At 35.8% G+C, this 22,308-nt stretch overlaps 1 protein-coding gene across 1 annotated transcript in view; it reads left to right on the top strand.

Annotated features, from left to right (window-relative positions):
- The window catches only part of LOC123874119 (sialin), a 60,451-nt gene that overhangs the window by 33,466 nt on the left and 4,677 nt on the right, over positions 1 to 22,308 (top strand). The window contains exons 5-8 of the mRNA XM_045919307.1: positions 7,489 to 7,691; positions 14,368 to 14,454; positions 15,347 to 15,477; positions 16,907 to 17,056. Coding sequence (XP_045775263.1) covers positions 7,489 to 7,691; positions 14,368 to 14,454; positions 15,347 to 15,477; positions 16,907 to 17,056 — 571 coding nt within the window. The remainder of the gene's footprint in view (positions 1 to 7,488; positions 7,692 to 14,367; positions 14,455 to 15,346; positions 15,478 to 16,906; positions 17,057 to 22,308) is intronic.

The following is a 22,308-nucleotide window of genomic DNA, read 5'->3' as shown; positions in this document are numbered from 1 at the left end:
ATTGTAAGGACACCCACATTAAAGTAAAATTAAAAGCTAGTAAGTCGCTTTGACCATTTTAAAACATAGTAAGTCTATGAACTCGCTAGGTTTTTTATAGATTAATGCGCCTTACTAAGTTTTTCAAAGGAATTAGATTAAATAAAATAAATATCACCCATTATCTAAATACCATGTCAAAACAGTAAATACTTAATAATGCATTAAAACTTAAAAGTAAGATAGGAAAAGTCAATGACATCTACATGTCAACTGTTAAATATGGTTTGCAAGGGAAATACTTTGCATACTTACATAATGTTTTTAGGGTTCCATATCTCAAAAGGAAACACGGGACCCTTATAGGATCACTTTGATGTCTGTCTTTCTGTCCGTCTGTCCGTCTGTCGTGTCTGTCAAGAAAACCGATAGGGTATTTCCCGTTAACCTAGAATTATGGGCAGGTAGATAGGTCTCAACTCTCATAGCCCAAGTAAAGGAATAAATCCGAGAACAAATTTCGTGATTCTAGATCAACGGGAAGTACTGTATAGGTTTTCTTGACGGACAGACGGACAAATGGACAGACAACAAAGTGATCCTTTAAGAGCTCCGTTTTTCATTTTGAGGTACGGAACCCTAAAAAAGAAAATGATGCACATGTAATGAATAAATGTGTAGGCCAGTCTTCACACTAAAATATTTAAACCCCTTTAATTTAAAAACTGTCATAGCCTAGTGGTTACAACGTCCGCCTCCTAATCGAAGGTCGGGGGTTCGATCCCGGAATCACGCACTACTAACTTTTCAGTTATGTGCGTTTTAAGCAATTTAATATCACTTGCTTTAACGGCGAAGGAAAACATCGTGAGGAAACCTGCATACCTGCAAGTTTTCCATGTTCTCAAAGGTTTGTTCCTAAACTTCTCTTGAATTTAAACCACTTACTAGGTTTTGATCTGAGAAAGAAATTTGACATTAATTGACAAAATTGAGAGACCTAAGCTTGTATAAGAACACAGAAGTGTCATAATTCGTGTTCACTTTGCCTAACGTCTCTCGGAGAGCAGAGAGAGATTTAAACTGTTTCTTATAATCATTGGCCATATTTCAAATGCGAAAGTGTGTTTGTTGGTTTAATATTCAATCACGCTGCAACGGAGCAACCAGTCGACGTGGTTTTTTGCATGGATACATTTAAAGACCTTGAGAGTGACATCTCTCTCCGCATCGTATTCTTTATTATGAAACACGGCCGCCGAAATGGCGTTCCAACCTTTAGGCTCTCCCCATTGCCCGCAGCATGAATCTGAGCTTTCTTATGATGGTTATATTATGTACATATAATATCTCATAAGAAATCTCTAACACACAATCCAGCTAAGTAGGTCCAATTTCAACAAGTGTAAATTAAAAATTTATATCACCCCCGACAAGTAACTAGTCCAAAGTATCGGAGTTTTCCAAAACATCATTTTCAAATAAATAATCATGTAGGCAACGTCGATCTTGACAGCTTGACATTTGTCAATTGACATAATATTATAAACCTAACGGTTATCTACCCTTCTTTTCTACAAGAAAACTAGAAACGAGCTGATAACTTTTAAACGGCTGAACCAATTTTTTTGGATTATAGCTAAGAACACTCTCGATTAAGCCACCTTTCAAACAAAAAAAAGTAAATTAAAATCGGTTCATTCGTTTAGGCGCTACGATGCCACAGACAGATACACAGATACACAGAAACACAGATACACAGATACACAGATACACAGACACACAGATACACAGATACACACGTCAAACTTATAACACCCCTCTTTTTGGGTCGGGGGTTAAAAAAAGCTAGCTAGCCGACAAATCTAACTCAGTTAGGCAGCCTTCGGGAACCTTCGAGATGTCTCTCGTCCAAAATTCCTCAATGCTTGAAGACCCGTCTTTGAATAGTGCATGATGTCAGTGATGAAAAATGGATCCGAAATATAGGTCTTTTTTGTACACAGGAAATGCCTGACGCATACACCTCCGTCATGTGGGGCTTGCACCAAACTTGCACTACTACGAAATCCATTTCGGAACACGGCGCCCGAAACGAGGCGCGCTATCTCCTAAAAAACATAGGTATAATACCTATTTAGAACACTTACTATCTGTCATCATAATCTGTGACAACCTCCGAGTATTTACCTGGTAAAACCGTAACTTTAGAATAAATTTTAGTATATAAGCAGGCTTCATTTAGAAATGAAAAAATCCCTATTTTATTTTTCAACGATTATAAACACAACTTTCATTCAAAAATAATAAGCTTAAATTCATTTTAAATAATATTTTGCGACGAAATGACGCGCACAGTCCTTCCGCCATGACAGTCCAGTGGACACTGAATTCCATAGAGCGCCTGCAAGAAAATAAATAGCACAGGAAGTTTTTTGGTTAGTTTTAGATTATTTAAGAAATGAAAAACATTTAGTATAAAACTAACAGTTCAAATTGATTGCTAAACCTAAACATATCATTTTCTGGAGGTTGGCTTCAAAGTATCAAGATGTTAAAGAAAATTTTTACAGAACAAGTTGCGAACAGCAATGTTTTCAACTTGTTTTTTTTATTTATTGGGATAATGTATACTAAATTAAAAGAGGCCCTTATAATCTTCACAAACTGAAGTTTTTAATTGCATGTATTTAATAGCTGTTAATGCTTTAGAAAAATAAACAATTTACTTCAAAGTACAGCATTTTTGCGATTTGTCAAATAGCAATTACCTTAAGAGATGTTCAGTCGTTCACCTCGAGCACTGCATACAATCATCGCGTAATTTGGTTCTCATTTGAATTATTTATTAACCAATTTAACTCAATGAAATCTTGTAGACAAGTTCTAGAAATTAATGTCTGTGTCTATAGTTTGACTGATTTCCGTAAAAATATCTACTTTACATGGGTCCAAAGATTCGTAGATAATGTAAAACATTGAGCCCGTGTTACTTAGAAACTAAATATTTTAACGTAAATCTGACATACCAAAAACACAAAATTACCTGTAATTTCATTGAGTTTGATTGGTTAATATTAAATAGAGAACCAAACTACGTATGTGTCGAAAACGCAATGAATACATATTACAACTCTCTTAAATTGCAAGCATAACTGAAGGTAAAACATATTAGCTATGCATTATAGTATAATAAACTACATAATATTATATTACGTGAACAATAAGTAATAAGTTAACACGCATATCTATAATATAAACTGAAGTGGCAGTTAGTAACAGGCGAATCCATCAACCATCATGCAATGAATTAATTACTATCAGCGATTCGCGTAGAACTTTCTAGAAGCACCAATAGAAGGGTCGGCGCAGGTCAACGAGGAATGATGGTCGCGCTTTTGGCTTTCAATGATGCTATTATATCATGCCTTAAAATAAGGAACATACCTACTGGAGATGTATATGCTACTGTAAAACCCAAAACCCTAGAATTCTCAGGAAAAAATAAGATTTAGCAAGTTTTAATTGTAAAAGTCAGAACTGTTCTGTGATAATCGTTAATTTCTGACTCTAACCAGCATTACTCAAGAGTCCGTAGATTTTTTGAATTATTACTAAATCAGAATGAAATCTGAGCATGACAAGAAGAAAAATCCTGAATGTAGCGAGCCTAGTCGGAGCAAAGGAGGGAGTAGTGAGCGAAGCGAGCCTGGTACTTTCTTAGTGAAACAAAGATCGAGTAATTAAAGTTAATTGAAGGGAAGGCGAAGCGTCTGGCTTTGCACATTAAAAAAAACCTTAGATTAAGTCAAGTTAAGAAAATTTCACTAAAGCCTATTGATTTAATTATTTTTGCTTGTTTTTGAGGAAAAATCCAACATTTTCTGAGTGAATGCTAGTAAATCTTATCTCAAACAGTTCGGACTTTAACCGTTAAAGTAAATCGTAGGATTTATGGGAAAATCCAAGGATTTATTATAGTTAGAGCGAGTTTTTTATAATAACATAGCTTTGGCGGTGGCCTGCCATTTTAGTTAAGGGGTTTTGTATATCAGAATCAGCATAGCTTACTAAGCGATCAGCGGTTTAGTTACAAGAACTCATTATGTACCTACAAGGTTCACAGGATCTCGTAATAAAATATTTCTCAGACAGACGTCTCCTATCTACCATCAGTGACTCATCGAATGAGTAAGATTGCATGCGCTATGGCCCTAACGCTTCAATGCACTTTTAGTTTTTGAAAGGATGTTATTCATTTACTTTATTAGTGGCTACTTTATTAGTGACTGTGTTTTTTAAATATTTTTAATCAGCTGACGCCCGAGGCCGCGACTTCGTTCGCGTGGTTTTAGATTTTTGAAAATCCCGTGGGAACTCTTTCATTTTCTGGATAAAAAGTAGCCTATATCATTTTCAGACACACAGAGTAACAGAGAGTAACAAACATACACACAGACACACATACAAACTTTCGCATTTACAATATCAATTAGTGTGATTGATTTTAGGAACTGCATTGATTATGCTTTCGTCTCGCGTTTTGTATAATAGAGCCTTTAGAACGAACGTAGTTTACGAGATCCTGTCAAAACACTGGCATCGAGAACGTTCCGCGTGATTCAACGCTAGGTATTGCCGCAATTTGAATTGCTAATACCGTTTAGCTGAAATATAGCCGGCACGATACGGCAATTATCATCTGCTTTCCATTACTTCGGCGCGGCTTACTTGAAATGCGGTTAAATAGAGGATAATAAGCAGTAAAGTACATAGATAATGTACACTTTACGTGGTTAAAGGTAAGACCGCACTGGGCGGAACTGCGCTGCAGCGGAGCGACACGACACTATTTGGTGAAGTTCGGTATACCGCACTGAACTGCAGGGGCGCTACAGTTTTGTCCGTTAGTTGGCCGGCAACCACTAAAGGCGATGGATGATATTGAGGACGTGATCATAGTGTCACTACTTTGCGAGGAAGAAGAAAGCCTAATGCAATCAAGAAATTTTGTAAATTATAGAGCTCTGGATAGTTACTAACTAATAAAATTAACTTTTCTTAGTTCATTTTACAAAACAAATTGCACGTCCGAGACGTTATGACTTGTATGAAATATGAGGTAAAGTGTCGCGGACGCGGAGCAGCGCGGTTCCGCTGACGCGTAGTGCGTTATGTCTAGTACATTTATTTCGAAACAATATTTTGAAGTGCAGTATCGCTCCGCTGCAGCGCAGTTCCGTCCAGTGCGGTCTTACCTTAACAGCGATATAAATGTCAGCTAGATAAGGCAATCCATAGTAACAACATGTTCCAACGAGCATCGGTGTCAACATTCCTGTCAGCCGTGATCCGTTTCTGAATGAAGGAACGAAGAAGCAAATTTTTTTTGTTCACATACAAGTTAGCACTTGACTGCAATCCCACCTGATAGTAAGTGATGATGCAGTCTAAGATGGAAGCGAGCTAACCTGGAAGGGCATGGCAGCAGGTCTTCTTTACACTCTCTAGGTAGAAGTAGGATAGACCAGACTGCGTGGAGTCGCGGTGATCAGATTTTATTCTGGTTTAGTTACTGTCCGAACTTTATATTATCTTTGTGAGTTATTGAGTGAATGCTTAAAAGTCTGAAATTAATGATTATCACAGAACAGTACCTAAGGACTTTTTAATTTTCGGTTATATTGGACAATCTTAGAATTTATCGTAGTTTGAACTTTTACTATAACATACTATTCTAGTCAAAAAGCTCGAACTTTTGAAGTAGATATTATACAAAAACTTGATCTTTATTCGAAATGCAACCAGTTTCACAAGATCGTATTTATTCAGTTACCTAGTAGGTTAGCTTACGGCTGAGCTGAATAATATTTTTATTATTTGCAAATGAGTCATGCATGCCGATGATGCAGAATGTTCTGCCTACATGACCAATACTGTCGATAAATACATCTAAAGAGCAAAAATGATTTAACAAGTACCTAGGTAGTTGAGGATTGAAGTTGATTTTTTTTTTTTCATAATAATGAGTTATGTACCTATAGGGCCTACGCACTATGCATTTTAAGATGTCACTCGCCAACAAGTTTAAATTAATAGATGAGATGCCTTCAAGATGTGGTGCTAGTGGGTGCTAGAGACAAATGCTGAATGATAAAACCAACATCTACATTTAACAAGTGTAAATTAAAAATTTATAACACCCCCGACAAGTGAAGGTTCCGGTTACAGTAACTAGAAAAGAGCTGATAACTTTCAAACGGCTGAACCGATTTTCTTGGATTATAGCTAAAAACACTCGATCAAGACACCTTTCAAACAAAAAAAAAAACTAAATTAAAATCGGTTCATTAGTTTAGGAGCTACGATGCCACAGACAGATACACAGATACACACGTCAAACTTATAACACCCCTCTTTTTGGGTCGGGGGTTAAAAATGGCGATTGAGATCTCAAAATGTATGCATAAAGTATAATTTGGATTGGCATACAGCTACCAGCTATACATATAATTAGAACATACACATTTTTAAATTGATATTTTTTCATTATGGTTTACGATAGGGTTGTCAAATTATTTTGAGATCAAAATTGATCAAAATGTGATTTAAAAAACGAAATCATTAAATAATTTTTCATTCCGATGCGAATGCTGTAAAAAATTTCGCTCGTTTTATCAGAGAAGTCTATTTATTTTTTGAGATGTTACAGTCTAGATGAAAAAAAAAAATAGCTACACATACAAATAACGTATTAAACAAAATACAAGCAGCGCTTGTTGAATAGCTATTATTATCAGTTACTGAATAGTGTAATATATAATACTACGCAACGAAAGTGCAAGTTATTATGAGACCACTTTCACCTTCTACATAAGCTACGTGTAAGATAATATCTCCGTTCATTCAAATTATAATTGCGTTGTACTTAATAAAAAAATACTCGATTTTGTTTTATTTGTCTATGATCAAAGGAAAACATAATAACCTTTCTAATTTTATATTTTACCTTTAAGTTTTATATTATGTTTATCATTATTCAAAAGTATATTATATCAAACCTAACTCGAGTAGGCAGTCTAAGGTATGTATTATTACATTATCTAATTCTAGTGCTTACTCGAGGTGGTTTTGATATCATATACTTTTGAGTAGGTAACACTTTTTAAAGCTTTTAAATTTCCAAACAATATGATAAACATAACACTAGTGACTAGCCAGTGGTAGTCCAAGTCATCAGTTTGGATCTGTGTACTTCTGTTTACTTCATATCTATTATTTTTCCTAATATCCACGCTAATTTTAGAACATCAAATTCAGGTTTAAATATAGAGACCCTAGATTTTGTTTGAATTAAACAAATTAAAATAAATTTGTTAAATTAATACTTAAAATTAATTCATTGAGTCTATGAATAAATCGCAACTTTGAAGAATCAGTTTGTATAGCATAAAAGGTCAGGTTTTGTTCAGCATTTTAAAAATATGTATTGTTTTTGTTTTTTGATAGCCGGGTGTTCGGCTACAGCACTCTCCTGGCCAGCGTCCTCACTCTGCTATCTCCCGGAGCCGCAGCACTCGGTTTCGGGTGGATAGTGGCTCTCAGAGTAGTCCTCGGCTTCCTTCTCGGAGCCACATGGCCTGCTATCCTTCCCATGGCGTCAAAATGGATCCCGCCGATGGATAGATCCAAATTCATGTCTAATATGATGGGTGAGTAAATATTTATATATTTCATTTATTTAAAACATCTTTATTGTTAAATATTGTATTATTCATATAACGTAATCGCTTTTAAATATGCATTTATTCTTACTTTCATGGCTTAGATGTGCTAACTATAGCTATACACTCAACTTCGCGAATTTCAAGTAGATTAGGAAGACGCGAATAAGGTTTGGTACAGGTTGAAATGAATTTCTGTAGAACCAATTTTCATCTGATTTTTGCAGATACTATAATTATACAGGGATTAGAAGTGAAAGTGGACCCTAGTTTATGCCATTATCCTAGGGATATGGCTAGTATTTTATATATATGGATATGGCATTAATATCCCAGCATAATGTACGATTACAGCAGTCGGGGTACAACAGCTTGTTTTTAGATATAAATGGACTGAAGTTGTTTTTTTTTTGTCAAGAAACGTTGCTTTTAAATAAATATTAAGTATAATAATATTATTTATTTTATGTCCAATACGATTCCTAAATCGACATGCAAAATATATAAATGTAGGTATTTAAATAATAATAGATTGCGTAATCTTTAGAGGCAATTAAAACAGTAATTCTCAGGAAATGTTTAAAGTGGGCTGTGGGAGTCGATAACATTTAACTCGAATTTATTTACACAAGTGTTCAATATAATTGCGATTACACTTAAATAAAAATGATGCCACACAATTGTCGGAGGGTGATTTGCGACGATTACTAACATCCGAGATAGTATGATGAGTGATGACGTAAACACACAAATGACCAAGTAGATGCTGGACGCAAAAAGAGTAGTATAATGAGTGATCGCCTTGACCGGAGATTAGGTTCCATTGTTAATGGCTTTGTTATCAAGCAATTTCCTTGACGTCATTCAGTTGGACTTTTTATTAGGGATACGCGTCGCTATACCCATGCTTGAGAGTTGCGACCCTTTCTATTGATCAATTTTTTTTTATATGGGTACCTTTTAACCAAGTACTAGTCTATATTTCTAATTTAAAAAATAAACTGTCAATTTTGAAAGTTTTATTTTTAAAATACATAAAGTATTGTGTTTCGGCTCTAAATATTACTTTTTTCCAATTGCTTTATTAACTTCTTATTGCAATTTGTATTCTTGCATGCAAAAAAAGGTACGCTTTATTGCAACGAAAGAAAGAGACAAAAGAAATAAATGGTTCTATACCTACTATCTACGAGTGTTAATGAATTAGTCTATTATAAGGTATTATGATTAATATTGTCACTGTGTCAAATGAAGAGTTATTTCAATACATAATATTTTATGTAGTTAATTAGATATCAAATTCTACAATGTGGAAACCCTACAGACGATATCATCGTCCTAAAATAAGCCATGACAACTAAACTAACCAACAATAGCATACACCAAAAAAATTACATTATTCTAAAGTATGATTGACAGCCCTAATTCGATCCGCAGTAGTTTATTCAATTTTATTGTTATCGTGCGAACGGCCCGCTTCGACACGCTTCTGCGAGCGGCAATATGGCGGCGGAGGCGCGCGCAGGCGTGGTCGCTGACGTCACGGCGATGCCGCGTCGCGATTGGCTGGCGTAATTTGACCGCGCGGATTAACCTTGCGCAACGGTTGCTATGCGCGGGCTAACCAGTTCGTCGAAATGTGTCTTCGTTTTATTTTTGTGTGGGTTGTGGAGTTGCGCTCACACGGTACGGGTTGAGTAGGGTTTTGCTTCGTTTTTTTTGTCTATACAAGTACAAACTTAGACTGCATCATCACTTACCACCAGGTGAGATTGCAATCAAGGGATAACTTGTATCTCAAATAAAAAAAAATTGAAAGTTATTAGTAGAAGATTACCTACCTACCACAGCAGCTACCTACCCTATTAGATAAGTTGTGTAACTTGTGTAGGTGTGTACTATAAACAAAGACATACCTAAGTAGATAGGTATAATGCACCTATTTGTCTTTGGTTACTTATTTGAGTTTGCGAAACTAAACGCCTTCGCAAATATCGCGGCGGACGACACAATATTAGCTCCCACTGTAGGGTGTCCACTGTCCGGCGTCTGAATTTGTCTTGAAAATATATTGTCAAGATTGCTTAGGCACTTGTATTAATTTAAGTACCTAAAATTCATTTTGATAGTTTTCTCATTAGGTACCTACTAAGTATACAATAAAAATTAAAATTAAAAATTACAGCCAATGCAATAATATCTGTGTTACCTTCTCTTAGATAAGTACTTAGCAGATATTTAGTTCAGCATGTGTCTCGGAAGAAGAATACAAGAAACGGCCGGGCCTAGGTCTACTATACTGGCCAAGTGCGGATTAACAAACATTGAGAACAATTTGGAGAATTGTCAAGCAAGCAGGTTTTCTCACCATGTTTTCTTTCACCAATAAAGCAAGTGGTATATTTAAACAGATTAAAATACCAGTTACGGAAAGTTAAGAGATGTGTGCCCGGGTTTGAACTGCCCGTAAAGGAGGCCGACTATCTTTAGGAGGTATAGGACCTAGGAGGTAGGCTATCACCATTCAATAGGTCAAAAAACTCAGTTAATTAAAACTAGGCTTTTGTCAGGGCTTTACTTCACCAGGTGGTAACCCTACACCGCCCACATGCGTTATATTGAGGTCATTGGTCATACTTCGGTACATAATATATTACAATTTCAACATATTAAAATGACACTTTTTGTTGTATCAAAAGTAAATTGTAGCTCTGAAGCGGACTCAGCTATAACAACAAATAATAAGAATTTCAAAATGGGTGCCATAAAAAAAAATGTGTTATTTCTTGTACGATGGTTACGGAACCTTTCGTGTGCGAGTCTGACTCGGGCTTTTTTAACCCCCGACCCAAAAAGAGGGGTGTTATAAGTTTGACGTGTGTATCTGTGTATCTGTCTGTGGCATCGTAGCTCCTAAACTAATGAACCGATTTTAATTTAGTTTTTTTTTGTTTGAAAGGTGGCTTGATCGAAAGTGTTCTTAGCTATAATCCTCCAAGAAAATCGGTTCAGCCGTTTGAAAGTTATCAGCTCTTTTCTAGTTAATGTAACCTACACTTGTCGGGGGTGTTATAAATTTTTAATATTTTACACTTGTTACTTTTGACTTTTTTACTAGGGCCTCTAACTTCAAAGTTACTGAACATATTTTGCAATTTATTAAGGATTTCTCCAGGTTTGGAGGCCCCTCTATACCCGAGGCCTGGGGCTGACCGCCGCACCTCCTCCGCTCCTGCCTAGTGCTTAGGCTGAGATCTAGATCTAGAGATCTTTAGAGCTTAGGTAGGTACCTGCCCATAGGTACTTTGACTTTACTCAGAGCTAAGTTTGAGTTAAAACGAGACAGACTTATGCCAGCGATATAACGCTGTCTCCTATAATAATAATAATATATAATCCTGTCTGAATAGTCAAAATGCTATAGATTTCATAGCCCGTCACTCTGACTTCTGAGCCTAAGGCTTGGCGCCATTCTTAATAAGTAGTTATTGTGCGAATATTGAGTACAGCCATATTGAACCCACTAGGAACCTACATAATAATACACTGGCCTTTGCCCGCGACTTGCTTTGAATTGGTTGACCCAATAAAAGTTTGTGTGAATATCAACGAAACATACAGTAGGTATTAAGATTCAATTCGATACCAGTCGAATTGAGAACGACCTTCTTTGGAGACCAATGACTAATAAATTAAGTAGGTAGACCTGCACTTTAAATTTATTTTTTAACGCCAAAGTCTAAATCGATGAATAAACAATAAATAGGTACTTACTTTTACTAAGTAGGTATCTATAGGTAGGTAGTTTTTGAAGTCGGTGTCTACTGTCAAATTATCAGGCAAAAAATAATGTCAATGGTGTCAAATGTCATGTCAAAAGTACGGTTGTAATCCTTATTTTAAAGGTGAACCGAACCGTACCTACTTTTGATATGACAGTTGACAAATAGAGTTAAAATGGCACGTGAGAAGTCATTTTGTACGGACTATACGTGGATTTTTGCCCAAATACCATCGATGTATATGGATGGGCCCTTCGAAGATAAAAAACGCGCTCAAAAAGTCAAGAGAAATTGCAAAAGTCTCTTGACTTTGTCAATGACGATGACGTAAGATTCAAGCGTATTTTTGCAGACGGAATTGTATGGGAAAGGCTAATCCATATACATCGATGCCAAATACCCACCCTACCTAACTTAGGCAGTAAAAAATCATCAAAATCGGGAAATAGGTTTTTGAGAAAATGACTAACAAACAGACATAGGTAGTACATATGTATCAACAAGTCGAATACAGAACCTCCTTTTTAGGGTTCCATAGTTTATCTTGTAAAAGTTTATACTACTACTATCTACCTACTCCTTTTTGAAGACAGTTAAGAATTAGTAGACAGACAGTTAGGTAAGTACACGCCCTATTAGACAAACATTAAACATAATATTATAGTAATAATTATTCTTGTCCTAATTTATATTCCCAAGTTGCAGTGTAACTGATAAGACCTCAGGTCATGTTGGAAAATTTTCAGATTCGTCTCCAACGGAACACCTCCGACATAAATCAAGTTTATGCGTCATTTATTACAATAATATTATAATGTGTACTGTGTTGTGATAAGAAACAGACAAGCGTAGCGTTGATAACGTTATCAATCTGTGACGATGCGCCTACGCCTCTTATGTTTCATAATAATTACGCATGCGACGGGTTGCGGTCATAGGTCACGTAAATTTCGTAAACTGAATAAAAATTGATGCTAATTCTGTTGAGAAAGGGATTATTCGCTGAAGAAATCGCATTCGAAAAAGGCGATTGCGGACGGTCAAATTAGACTAAACAAGCGATGCTAGTTCAAATGTTCAGTTAGTAAAGTAAATCACACAATTATTATGTTGTAAATTAAAAGAAATCTAACCTTGAACTTGGGCAGTGGGTGATTTATCGATCTATTTGGTGGCACGAAGTAAGGCGTGACGGCGGAATCATCAAAATCGGTTTAGTAGTTTTTTTTTTCTCTCGTCTGGCTTTACACTGATTAGTCAAGTTTGTAGTTATTTACAAGTTAGGAAAACTATATGTATAAGTATGGACTTCGTCTGTGCCGGCGCCCGCCGACATACACGCGGCGCCCCTTTAGAGCGCTTCCCAGTCAGTTCCTTGGTCAGTTCCACCACCAATAAACACCAGCAGAACACAAAAACCGTCCCCTTCTAACAAAAAAACACTCCAAAAAGTCACAACACGCGCGCCAGCAAATGCCACCACAGACAAAGTCCGGTTTAGTAGTTAAGAGTCTAAAAAGTGGCACTGTGGTGTGCAAATAGACACATTTTTTTTTAATTCTAATATTTTTAAGGGGCTTTTATAGGACAGACACATTTAGTAGGTACCAGGTGGGGTAGTATCCACGTCATAACACCAACCAATAATATTATGTAGGTACCAATAATATTATGTATTCGTAACATAGAGGTGTCAAAGATCAAGCTTGTACTTACAAGCAAATACCTATTTCTAGTGACTTGCAATAAAGTGGTCATACCTATTTCTAGTGTCATTTTTTTCTTCAAGAATATTAGTCATTTTTAATCATGACTAACATTCCCCTTTCCCCTCCAACTAAGCGTAGCTTGTGCCAGGAGTGGGTACGACAATAGTGCAACGGGTGGGGTTTGAACCGCCGACCTTTCGTATTTCAATCAGATCCTATACCTCTAAAGTGGTCGAAAAATAGGATACAAAAGATTTCCTCTTATTTTCTCCCTACTGATTTGCTAACTCAGTGTCTAAGTGTTGAAAATAAAAAATAATAAATTAACTGAATGATAGCCACCTAGCTCATTTGACATTTGTTTCTAATCCATTGAAGGTTTCATACGAAAAATTATTTTATTATCACTCAATAAGTAGCAATGTTATGTAGCAATGAGTTAGTGAATCACCGCGCTGATTTTCTCTCAGTGCCAAAAATCATCAAATATTGTAACATTTTTGAGATCCGCGTGATCAAACAGACAAATAGAAAACAAGGACTCATAAACCCTCGGCGTAACCTCATCACGTGAGCAGAAAGGACAATCCTTAAGAATTAGGTCTAGGGTACCTTCGAGGAAAATAATATGGTGATTTCATTCGCACCTTCCTACCTTGACCTCTTAAAAGTCCGCTATTGGAATATAATATATTGCCAACGGGTTTTCCTGAAATTTCCATGTTTTCTTGTTCTAATAGGAGGAAAATTACCTAGATGGAGTTTGTGTGTTACGGCTAAAAGCCTGAGTGCGGTTACAGCTAGTTTTTAACCGATTTCAAAAAGGGGGGAGGTTCTCAATTCGTCGTAATCTTTTTTTTATGTATGTTCCCCGATTACTCAAAGACGCCTGGACCGATTTGGATTTTTTTTTGTTTGAAAGGGTATACCTACTTGGTGAACGATGAACATCTGATGAATATCTTCGGAGATGGAGAACAGAACTCCTCAATGGATACGAGTAAATTGCCCGCGATCAGTGTAATAGCTTAGTAAACAGTAGGTTTTTAACTAGCACATAGTACACACTTAGATTTATAAGTAGTTTCTTTTATGATACTTGAGATTTAATGATTAATGTGATACCTATAGAAAATACATAGAAGATAACAATATACCTATTCGTTGTTACAGCATCCTCTCTCGGTGCTGCCATGACGATGCCGATTTGCGGTTTCCTCATAGCGCACTTTGGATGGGAATCTGCTTTCTATTTCACTGGTAAGAAATGTCGAACCTGCGCAGTGGGAGATTTATCTATTTGTTGGTACGAAGTGCACGCGGCGAGACGGGTGTCTGTAGCCGCGCGATTGGTTCGTTAGTCAACCTTTCGCTTTACGTGTAGTAGGAATGCACAGTACCTTTTAGCGGACATCCCCTTCACTACCATCTAGTGCTCTTTTTACCAAAATTAAAGGCATAAGAATTTTTTTATTTCACTGTCATACCGATATGTTTTCTGCTAAAAGTGTGAGTATTTTTTTAGAAATAGGAACGCTTTTGAAACTAATGTGATTTAGAGTATTTTCATAACAAAAAGTTGTATGATAGGACCTCCATGCCAGTGGTATAATTCGGACAGTCCAATTTTTTGTCTTGTATGTGTATAATTGTGTAAATTAAGAATGTTAAGCTTTGAGTTTGAACTTTTATTTAAACTAGGTACCTAAGTACTTATTTGATTTTTACTTGAACTATGTTATTTGTTAAGAGTCTGTGTTAATGAGCAGCTGGCAATGTTTTATCATAGTTGTGGATATTTTTTATACTATGATACACTGTGCAGATGTACTATTCTATTCGTACGAGGACTCTCGACAATTCGAAATAAATGATTAGGTACAGTAGTAGTAGTACAGAAACCATCAATCAACTTGAGCAAAAAGTAGCGTAGTGGGAGAAAGTTAGCGCATCGCAGAATACAGGGGTAACTGATCAATCATTCACATGCCCCCGAGGGGTTAAAGTCTCTTCGTGCTTCTTTCGGTCCGCCAAAGGCGCATTGATTTCTAGTTCTACTAGTGTGTTAGTAGTTTCTAGTTCTAGTAGTAGTTAGTAGTTGATTTCAAAAAAAATTTGCTCAAATAATTGCAAACTATATATTGTTATACAGGTATAATCGGCGTGATGTGGTCGGTGGCATGGTTCGCAGTGGTGTACGACACTCCGGCGCAGCACCCTCGCATCTCTGACACGGAGCGAAACTTTCTGATGAAGGCACTGCCTCAAGACACTAACAAAGGCGTAAGATATAGCACTTATGTGGAATGTGGATTACATTATATTTATCGGCTTACTAACGCCCGATTTTCTCCCTTCTTGGTTATCTAGTATCAACCCCTGTCCGTATTTTTTTGTGATTGCAATAACAACAAATAGCAGGTGATTTTTATAATTTTTATGATATTGTTTTTAACTACACTTCAATTCGCAATTTTTGATATGTTTTAAAAAAAATATTAAGATATAGTAGGTCATGTATGCATTTAAGTGTGTGGAAAGGGAATGGGATGTCGGGCTCTGAACTTTATTTCAGCTGCATTTTTATGTTGCCCAATAAAACGCAGAATCTTATAATCTTGTGAGGGAGTGAAGCAAGTATGGTTATGACTTATCGTCATTGTATCTACTATCTAGCCTCTGTTGTGTCATTTTAACACAAAATTACTGTGGTGAAATATTTTCTCTTATTAATTTTTTTGTTTGTCTCTTTTTATATTTGTTAAATATTATGACGAGCGTATTTTACGCACCCATTCTATTTTAAGCATTTTCCTGTTATTTTTCATCCTCATCGATTTTGCATTATAGCAAACTATATTTATGTAGGCACCTACATTTAGGTAGGTAGTTACTAAAACAATATCTACGTAAAATGTAATTTTACCTAAATGTAATAAATTGTGAATCAGGTACAGTGTTTAGAAGATTAGTGTGACTATCGTTACTAATCTGGGTTTTGTTTATTATTGATTACTATTATACACGATAATCGGTATGACAAATTATTATTGATAGAAAACTTGTATCCTGATAAAATGATATCGTATCATCAAAATCGGTTGCGAAGATAAATTATTGGCATAGACCGATCAAGGTAGATTGATGACATTCATTAGGTACATTGTTTTATAACAACAGATTTTAAACCCATATCACTTTAAAATAAGGATAATTTACTTTAATACGCTTAATATGTGCAGTACAAACCGTATTCTCCAAGTAAATTGCTGTCGAAGGTTATTTTAAACAGTCGAGGATCCGTGAAATATTAAAAAAAAACCGATAAAGTGCGAGACGGACGAAGACTCGAAGGGATCCGTACCATCGTACAAGGAATCTTAAACCAGTGTAATAAAAACTGCTCCAACAGCTATACAACACTGCAAATTAATGACGGACAGATGTGATTTAGTGCACAATTTTTTTTTGTGATGTAACCACAAATTCTTGGTTTGCGGGTTTTTCTCTCTAGAGTACTATAAGACCTACCTAATTGCCAAATTCCATGATTCTAGGTCAACGGTCAAAAGGTTTGATTCCCAGACACGACAGACAAACAGACAGACAACGAAGTGATCCTATAACGGTTCTTTTTTACCTTTTGAGGTACGGAATCCTAAAAATAACTGAAAAACTGAAGTTTGTTATATCTGTCAACATTTATCCACAGCACATGCCAGTACCTTGGCGAAGCATGCTAACGTCACCGCCAGTATGGGCTATCGTGATAACGCACGGCGCCTCTGTGTTCGGCTACTTCACAGTCGTCAACCAGCTTCCCACGTACATCGAGAGCATCCTCCACTATGATATCAAACACGTGAGTATAAACACCAAGCTTTAACTGTCTGTCGTTTCTCCAATATGTAACCAACCAGTAACCACCCGTTTGACGTTCTGGGTGTCCCTGGTTCTTCGAAGACCAACATGTGCTTGAAAAAGCTTTTTATCATCATAGCCAGCTCACTGCTGAGCACGGGTCGCTTCTCAGAATGAGAATAGTTTAGGACATAGTCTACCAAGCTGAACAAGTGCAGATTAGCAAACTTCGCACACTTTTGAGAACATTGTGGGGAAGCAGGTAAGCAGTTCCTCACGATGGTTTCCTGCACTTTGAAAGAAATTGATATTTAATTGCTTGAAATACACATAACTCCAAGAAGTTAGACGGGGCTGTCATCGCTTGAAGAGCTCTTAGTGTTAGCCTAAGATTTTTTTTTGGTCATCGATACTGCTGAAGTTTTAGCTTAATTTTCTCTATATTTTCCCCGTAGGGTTTACATTTAAATATGCGCATATAATTTGATTTTTTATCGGAAGCTATATTTAAGGATAATGTAATATTTTTTTCGGTCCATAGTTTACCTACTCAGTTTTGATTAGCAAATTCACGTTTGATTATATCTGTAGGGTGACCATACGCTTTGCATATAACGGATAATATGCTGTTTAAAATTTAATTTTTTTATGTTGTTTAAGAATGCTTAACTTAAATATGTAGAAACATGTATAATACATATTTTTATACGCGGATATGATTAGGTATTTTATACAAAAAAACTATGTGTAACTGTATAACTAAGCTATTAATATTTAAGTAGTAAAAAATACGATAATTTCTCCAAGAGTATTATTTACTGTCAGAATAATATAATATAATTGTGGACACGTAATCGTACCATAATGATTAATAATAAGTAAGTATCTGTGCATAATCTAATTTCTGCAGCTGATGTAAAAGTAAAAAAAAATAGCAGAAAACTTTATTGGCAGAAAGCCAATTTTGGTGTTGAAGTTCAATTCAAAGTTTGGTTTTGCATTTGTATCACGGTTTAATTGTTAGTATGCTTTTAAAACGTCACATTCGCCGCGCCCAGCAAAACGCTTTCGCGTTTCTGCGAGAAGTGACTTGATTACCTTGTAAGTAAGGAAAATAAATATTATAGTGTTCCTTGCGCAGCGGCTACTGAATTCTCGATGCAAAACTAAGCAAATTTCTCTAAAAATCAATAAATCAATTCCTTCCAGTTCTGTGCTCCCAAAACCTTTCATGTCCTTCCCCACTCCGTTAATCCGCCGGCCTCTACAGGCCTCCGCTTTACAATCCAGCATCTTTTTGAGGCCCTAATATGTCGTTCAAACGTTGCACATGTCCTATTAATTCTTGACAGTTTAACGGTTTTGTCAACCTTCAGCTCTTTGAAAACTTCGTGGATACTAAATCATCAATAAAATAGTATTGAATTATTGCTGAGAAATTAAAATACATATATTATTGGTCATTTAATTACAACACGTGTCTATTACATTGTGATTAATGTTTGTTCGCAAAACAATGTAACTATAATTTGTTTAACATTACATTCTTATTGCGGTTAAAATATTAGTTTTGATTTAGTTGTTTTTGTGGTTTATTACAAAATAGAATAATACCTAAATGACGTACAAACTTTGTGCAATAAATATCTTATTTATGATGAAAAAATTGAACCCAATGCTATTTTTGATTAAAACAGATTATAAATCTCAAATAATAATATTGCTTCTAACGGCAAAAAAGTTTTCCAATATAAAAGATTCTCAACGTAGGTACTGCTGTTTGTGCCCATTCTAGGTGCGAAAACCTGATGTCTTATGCATAAAACTTGCTGGTCCATTTAGCTGATGCAATAGTGGAAGACTTGCGTCAGCCTTGTTTGTGTTTAAGAATAAAAGAACTTAAAATATTTAGACGAAAGCTCAAAATCGATAGGTACAGTGTGTATGTGAACTTTTTATTTTATGTCATTTTTATTTATAATTGCGTAAAACCAAGTAGGTAATTTATGTAAATTACTGTCCATAAATTTGTAAAAATATTGAAATACTTAACGGCAAACCAATTTGCTAGTACTAGTTACTAGTAGTTTGAAGTAAGTACAAAAACAAAGTAAAAAATCATATTTTGTTCGTTGAATTAAATGTACAAAACGGTTATTCCGAACTAACATCGTGCTCCAAAAAATGTCCAAATCATACATGACACTGGTCATCAAGGTATATGCAAAGGCAACAACTAGCATTTGAAAATTCTTGTTCGAAGATCAATGCATAGTATAATATTATTTAATAGGTCTATGTATTAGGTATACATAGAGATTATTTCATTTATTCAACTATGTTTGAAAGGTTGCAAAGGATATCTTTCATTATATTGATGTAAATTACAGCTATAGGTTTTTATTGCATCTTTTTCAGCTAAGAAGTCTACAACAATACCTTTTCTGCTGGAATTATTTTTGTCATTTCCATCTCACGAAGTCATAGAACCACACTTTTTTGTTTGGTTTTAGAAAAAGTAACACATATGGTCACCTGAATACTGGCACTTTTTAACTCAACAGCTAACTTAGCATAGCTCCTATTCAGCGAGGCAATAGCGCCCGTACATTGAGCATCATGGCCGTTAATGACCACTTGGACGGTGTATATTTTTTGTAAATATTAATGTTTAGTGGTAAGTTTTGTTATGTAAATATTGTGATTTTGTTCTAGATGCGTTGTTGGGTATATTTTAAATAGATTTAAATTATAAGTTTTACAAAAAATAAACCGCATACGAAGAGTTCTGTACCATCAAACAAGAAATATTTAACATTTTTTCTTCTCACGTAATCTCAAACCAGTATATTATTATGCTCGCTCCATCAGCTGTACAACACTGAAAGTAAAAGAGGGACAGCGCCATCTATAATATGATTTAGTAAACATATTATTTAGTCGCGGACACTTTTTTTTTGTGATGTAACCACAAACTCACAGTTTTCAGTTTTTTCTCTTATTTCTGCTTTAAAACATTGCTACCTGCCATATTTTATGATTCTAGGTCAACGGGAATTGCCCTATAGGTTTTAACAGACACGGCAAACAGACTCTTTTGAAGTACAGGACCCTAACAATGCGTGTTACAAAATGGTATGCTAATGTTTGAAGCGGCATTAAAATTAACGAAATAATCCGCAATTTATTGTTTTCATGGTTACCCTAGCGCCCACTGCGACGCCAGCGGTTTTTTCGCAATCTTTTTTGTGTCGATGATTTTATTGACCAGATTTACAATCTTGGGGTTTAAGTAGATCTAGATTCTAGACTAGATTGTTATATAAATAGATAGGTTAGTTAATACAGTAGGCATATTAAATCTTTGAAAAGAGCAACCGCCGCGTTACTTGCTGGTTCTTCTTGATAGGAAAGGCATTCCGTAGGTACCAGTGATATGCGTTTGACGATTCAAAAGTACTTGTAAAAGTTTAGTTGAATAAAAAATATTTTGATTTTGATTTTTAGATAGGTTACATCCCGGGCAACGCTCCTCTGACTTTTCGGAGTTAGGTACTTGCGATTTAAGCAATGAAATATCACTTTCTTTCGTTCGTTTGTTTTGGTGACAGATAAACTATTTTATAAGTCGTGGTTTTCAGTATTTATTGTTTAAATTTAGAATATGGTACACAATATACTCATATCCCTAACTAGGATAGCCCCCGTCACAAAAATGGTCTAAAACTGTCATCTTTGAGCCCCCCATTTCCTTATTTTTTTTAAATAAACCGCAGTCTTGCGTAGACCCCCCAACGAGCCACCAAAACCAGGACCTTAAGAGTTTATTACCAGTAATTTCACTTGAAAGTTTCTTGGCGCCTCAAAGTACGGTGAGCGACGAGCAATTAAAGTTGCTGTACGCAAAATCGATCCTTAAAAGTATCGTGTTAAAGCCGCTGATTATATTTTGCCGGGTGTACATCATTTACATCATCTTCAGATCGGGTACAATTACCTTATCAGGTTTCCAATCTTGGCTCGAGTTAATCTATTGCAGCTACCTACAGGTAGTGCTTGTATTCAGTTAATCCGGAATATTTTTTTGATATAATTAGACTTGATTGAATTGATCCTGTTTCTTGTAGCACAGCATTATGGGTATATCAATTAATTTAAAATGAAAATTAGGCGTGGATTTAGGTTTCCAAAAAATCCTTAGGGAACTCTGATAAGGATGCAAGCTATTTTTGTAACAAATACTTAGACGATGCCGCGATTTCGTCCTGGACTGGAATTTAGACATTATTATATTTATTCATTTTATTACTAGTATTGATTATCATTATAAGGAGGTACTGAAGTGCTTATTGTATCATTTGTCGCTAATAATATTAATAAACCTACGTCGCAGCTTATCAGAAAATTACATGTAATTCCTCTTTGGATTACCTACACACTCGAAGCTTGTTAATGTGAAGAGCTTCCTTGAATAATATGCTCATTCCACTTTTCATTGTAGATTTTCGCGATAAGATTACCGATTCAAGCACAATTAATCACACTAATATTAGGCCTCATTCGCACGAGAGCTTTTTTAACGTCCATTAAAATAGCGTTCAGATAGAACAAATGCATTCGCAAGTATCTGTTCACATGTCAACGCTTTTTTAACGCGAGTTTTGCTCGCGAGTGTTACTTGGCAGGGAGCGGCTGAATTCAGGCCGGCGTGTGTGGTATCAATACAAGAGACCTATGTCCAGCAGTGGACGTCCATCATGGATGATGAAGGAAAGTCCGGAATTTTGTACAAAAGAGTACCTTGTAATCCGACAAATTACAAATCCAATAATAAGATTCTATACGTCATACATACTCTGAAGTACAAATCATACTTCACTATGTATGTCAAATTTAGTGAATTCAATAATAATAGACATGTCGGATTACAGGGGGTGCCGGATTAGACAGGGGCCGGATTACCGGGGGTCCACTGTAAATAAAGTAGCCTACTTTGCAACTCTACTCGCCCGGTGGCCACAGCTGCCAAATGTTTCGTTAAATGGGATGCAGATCCTATCCCTGATAAGGAATCGGACCTCCGAATAGAAAACTGACCTCTTTACCACTAGGCTATATCTTCACTTAGCGCCTGTTTTCGAACGCTTTACTTATTTTTAACCCCCGACCCAAAAAGAGGGGTGTTATAAGTTTGACGTGTGTATCTGTGTATCTGTGTATCTGTGTATCTGTGTATCTGTGTATCTGTCTGTG

The sequence above is a fragment of the Maniola jurtina genome, chromosome 17 (assembly GCF_905333055.1).
Source record: "Maniola jurtina chromosome 17, ilManJurt1.1, whole genome shotgun sequence".
Taxonomy (NCBI): domain Eukaryota; kingdom Metazoa; phylum Arthropoda; class Insecta; order Lepidoptera; family Nymphalidae; genus Maniola; species Maniola jurtina.
The sequence above is the reverse complement of the archived record's forward strand: the minus strand, read 5'-3'. Positions and strand labels throughout refer to the sequence as shown.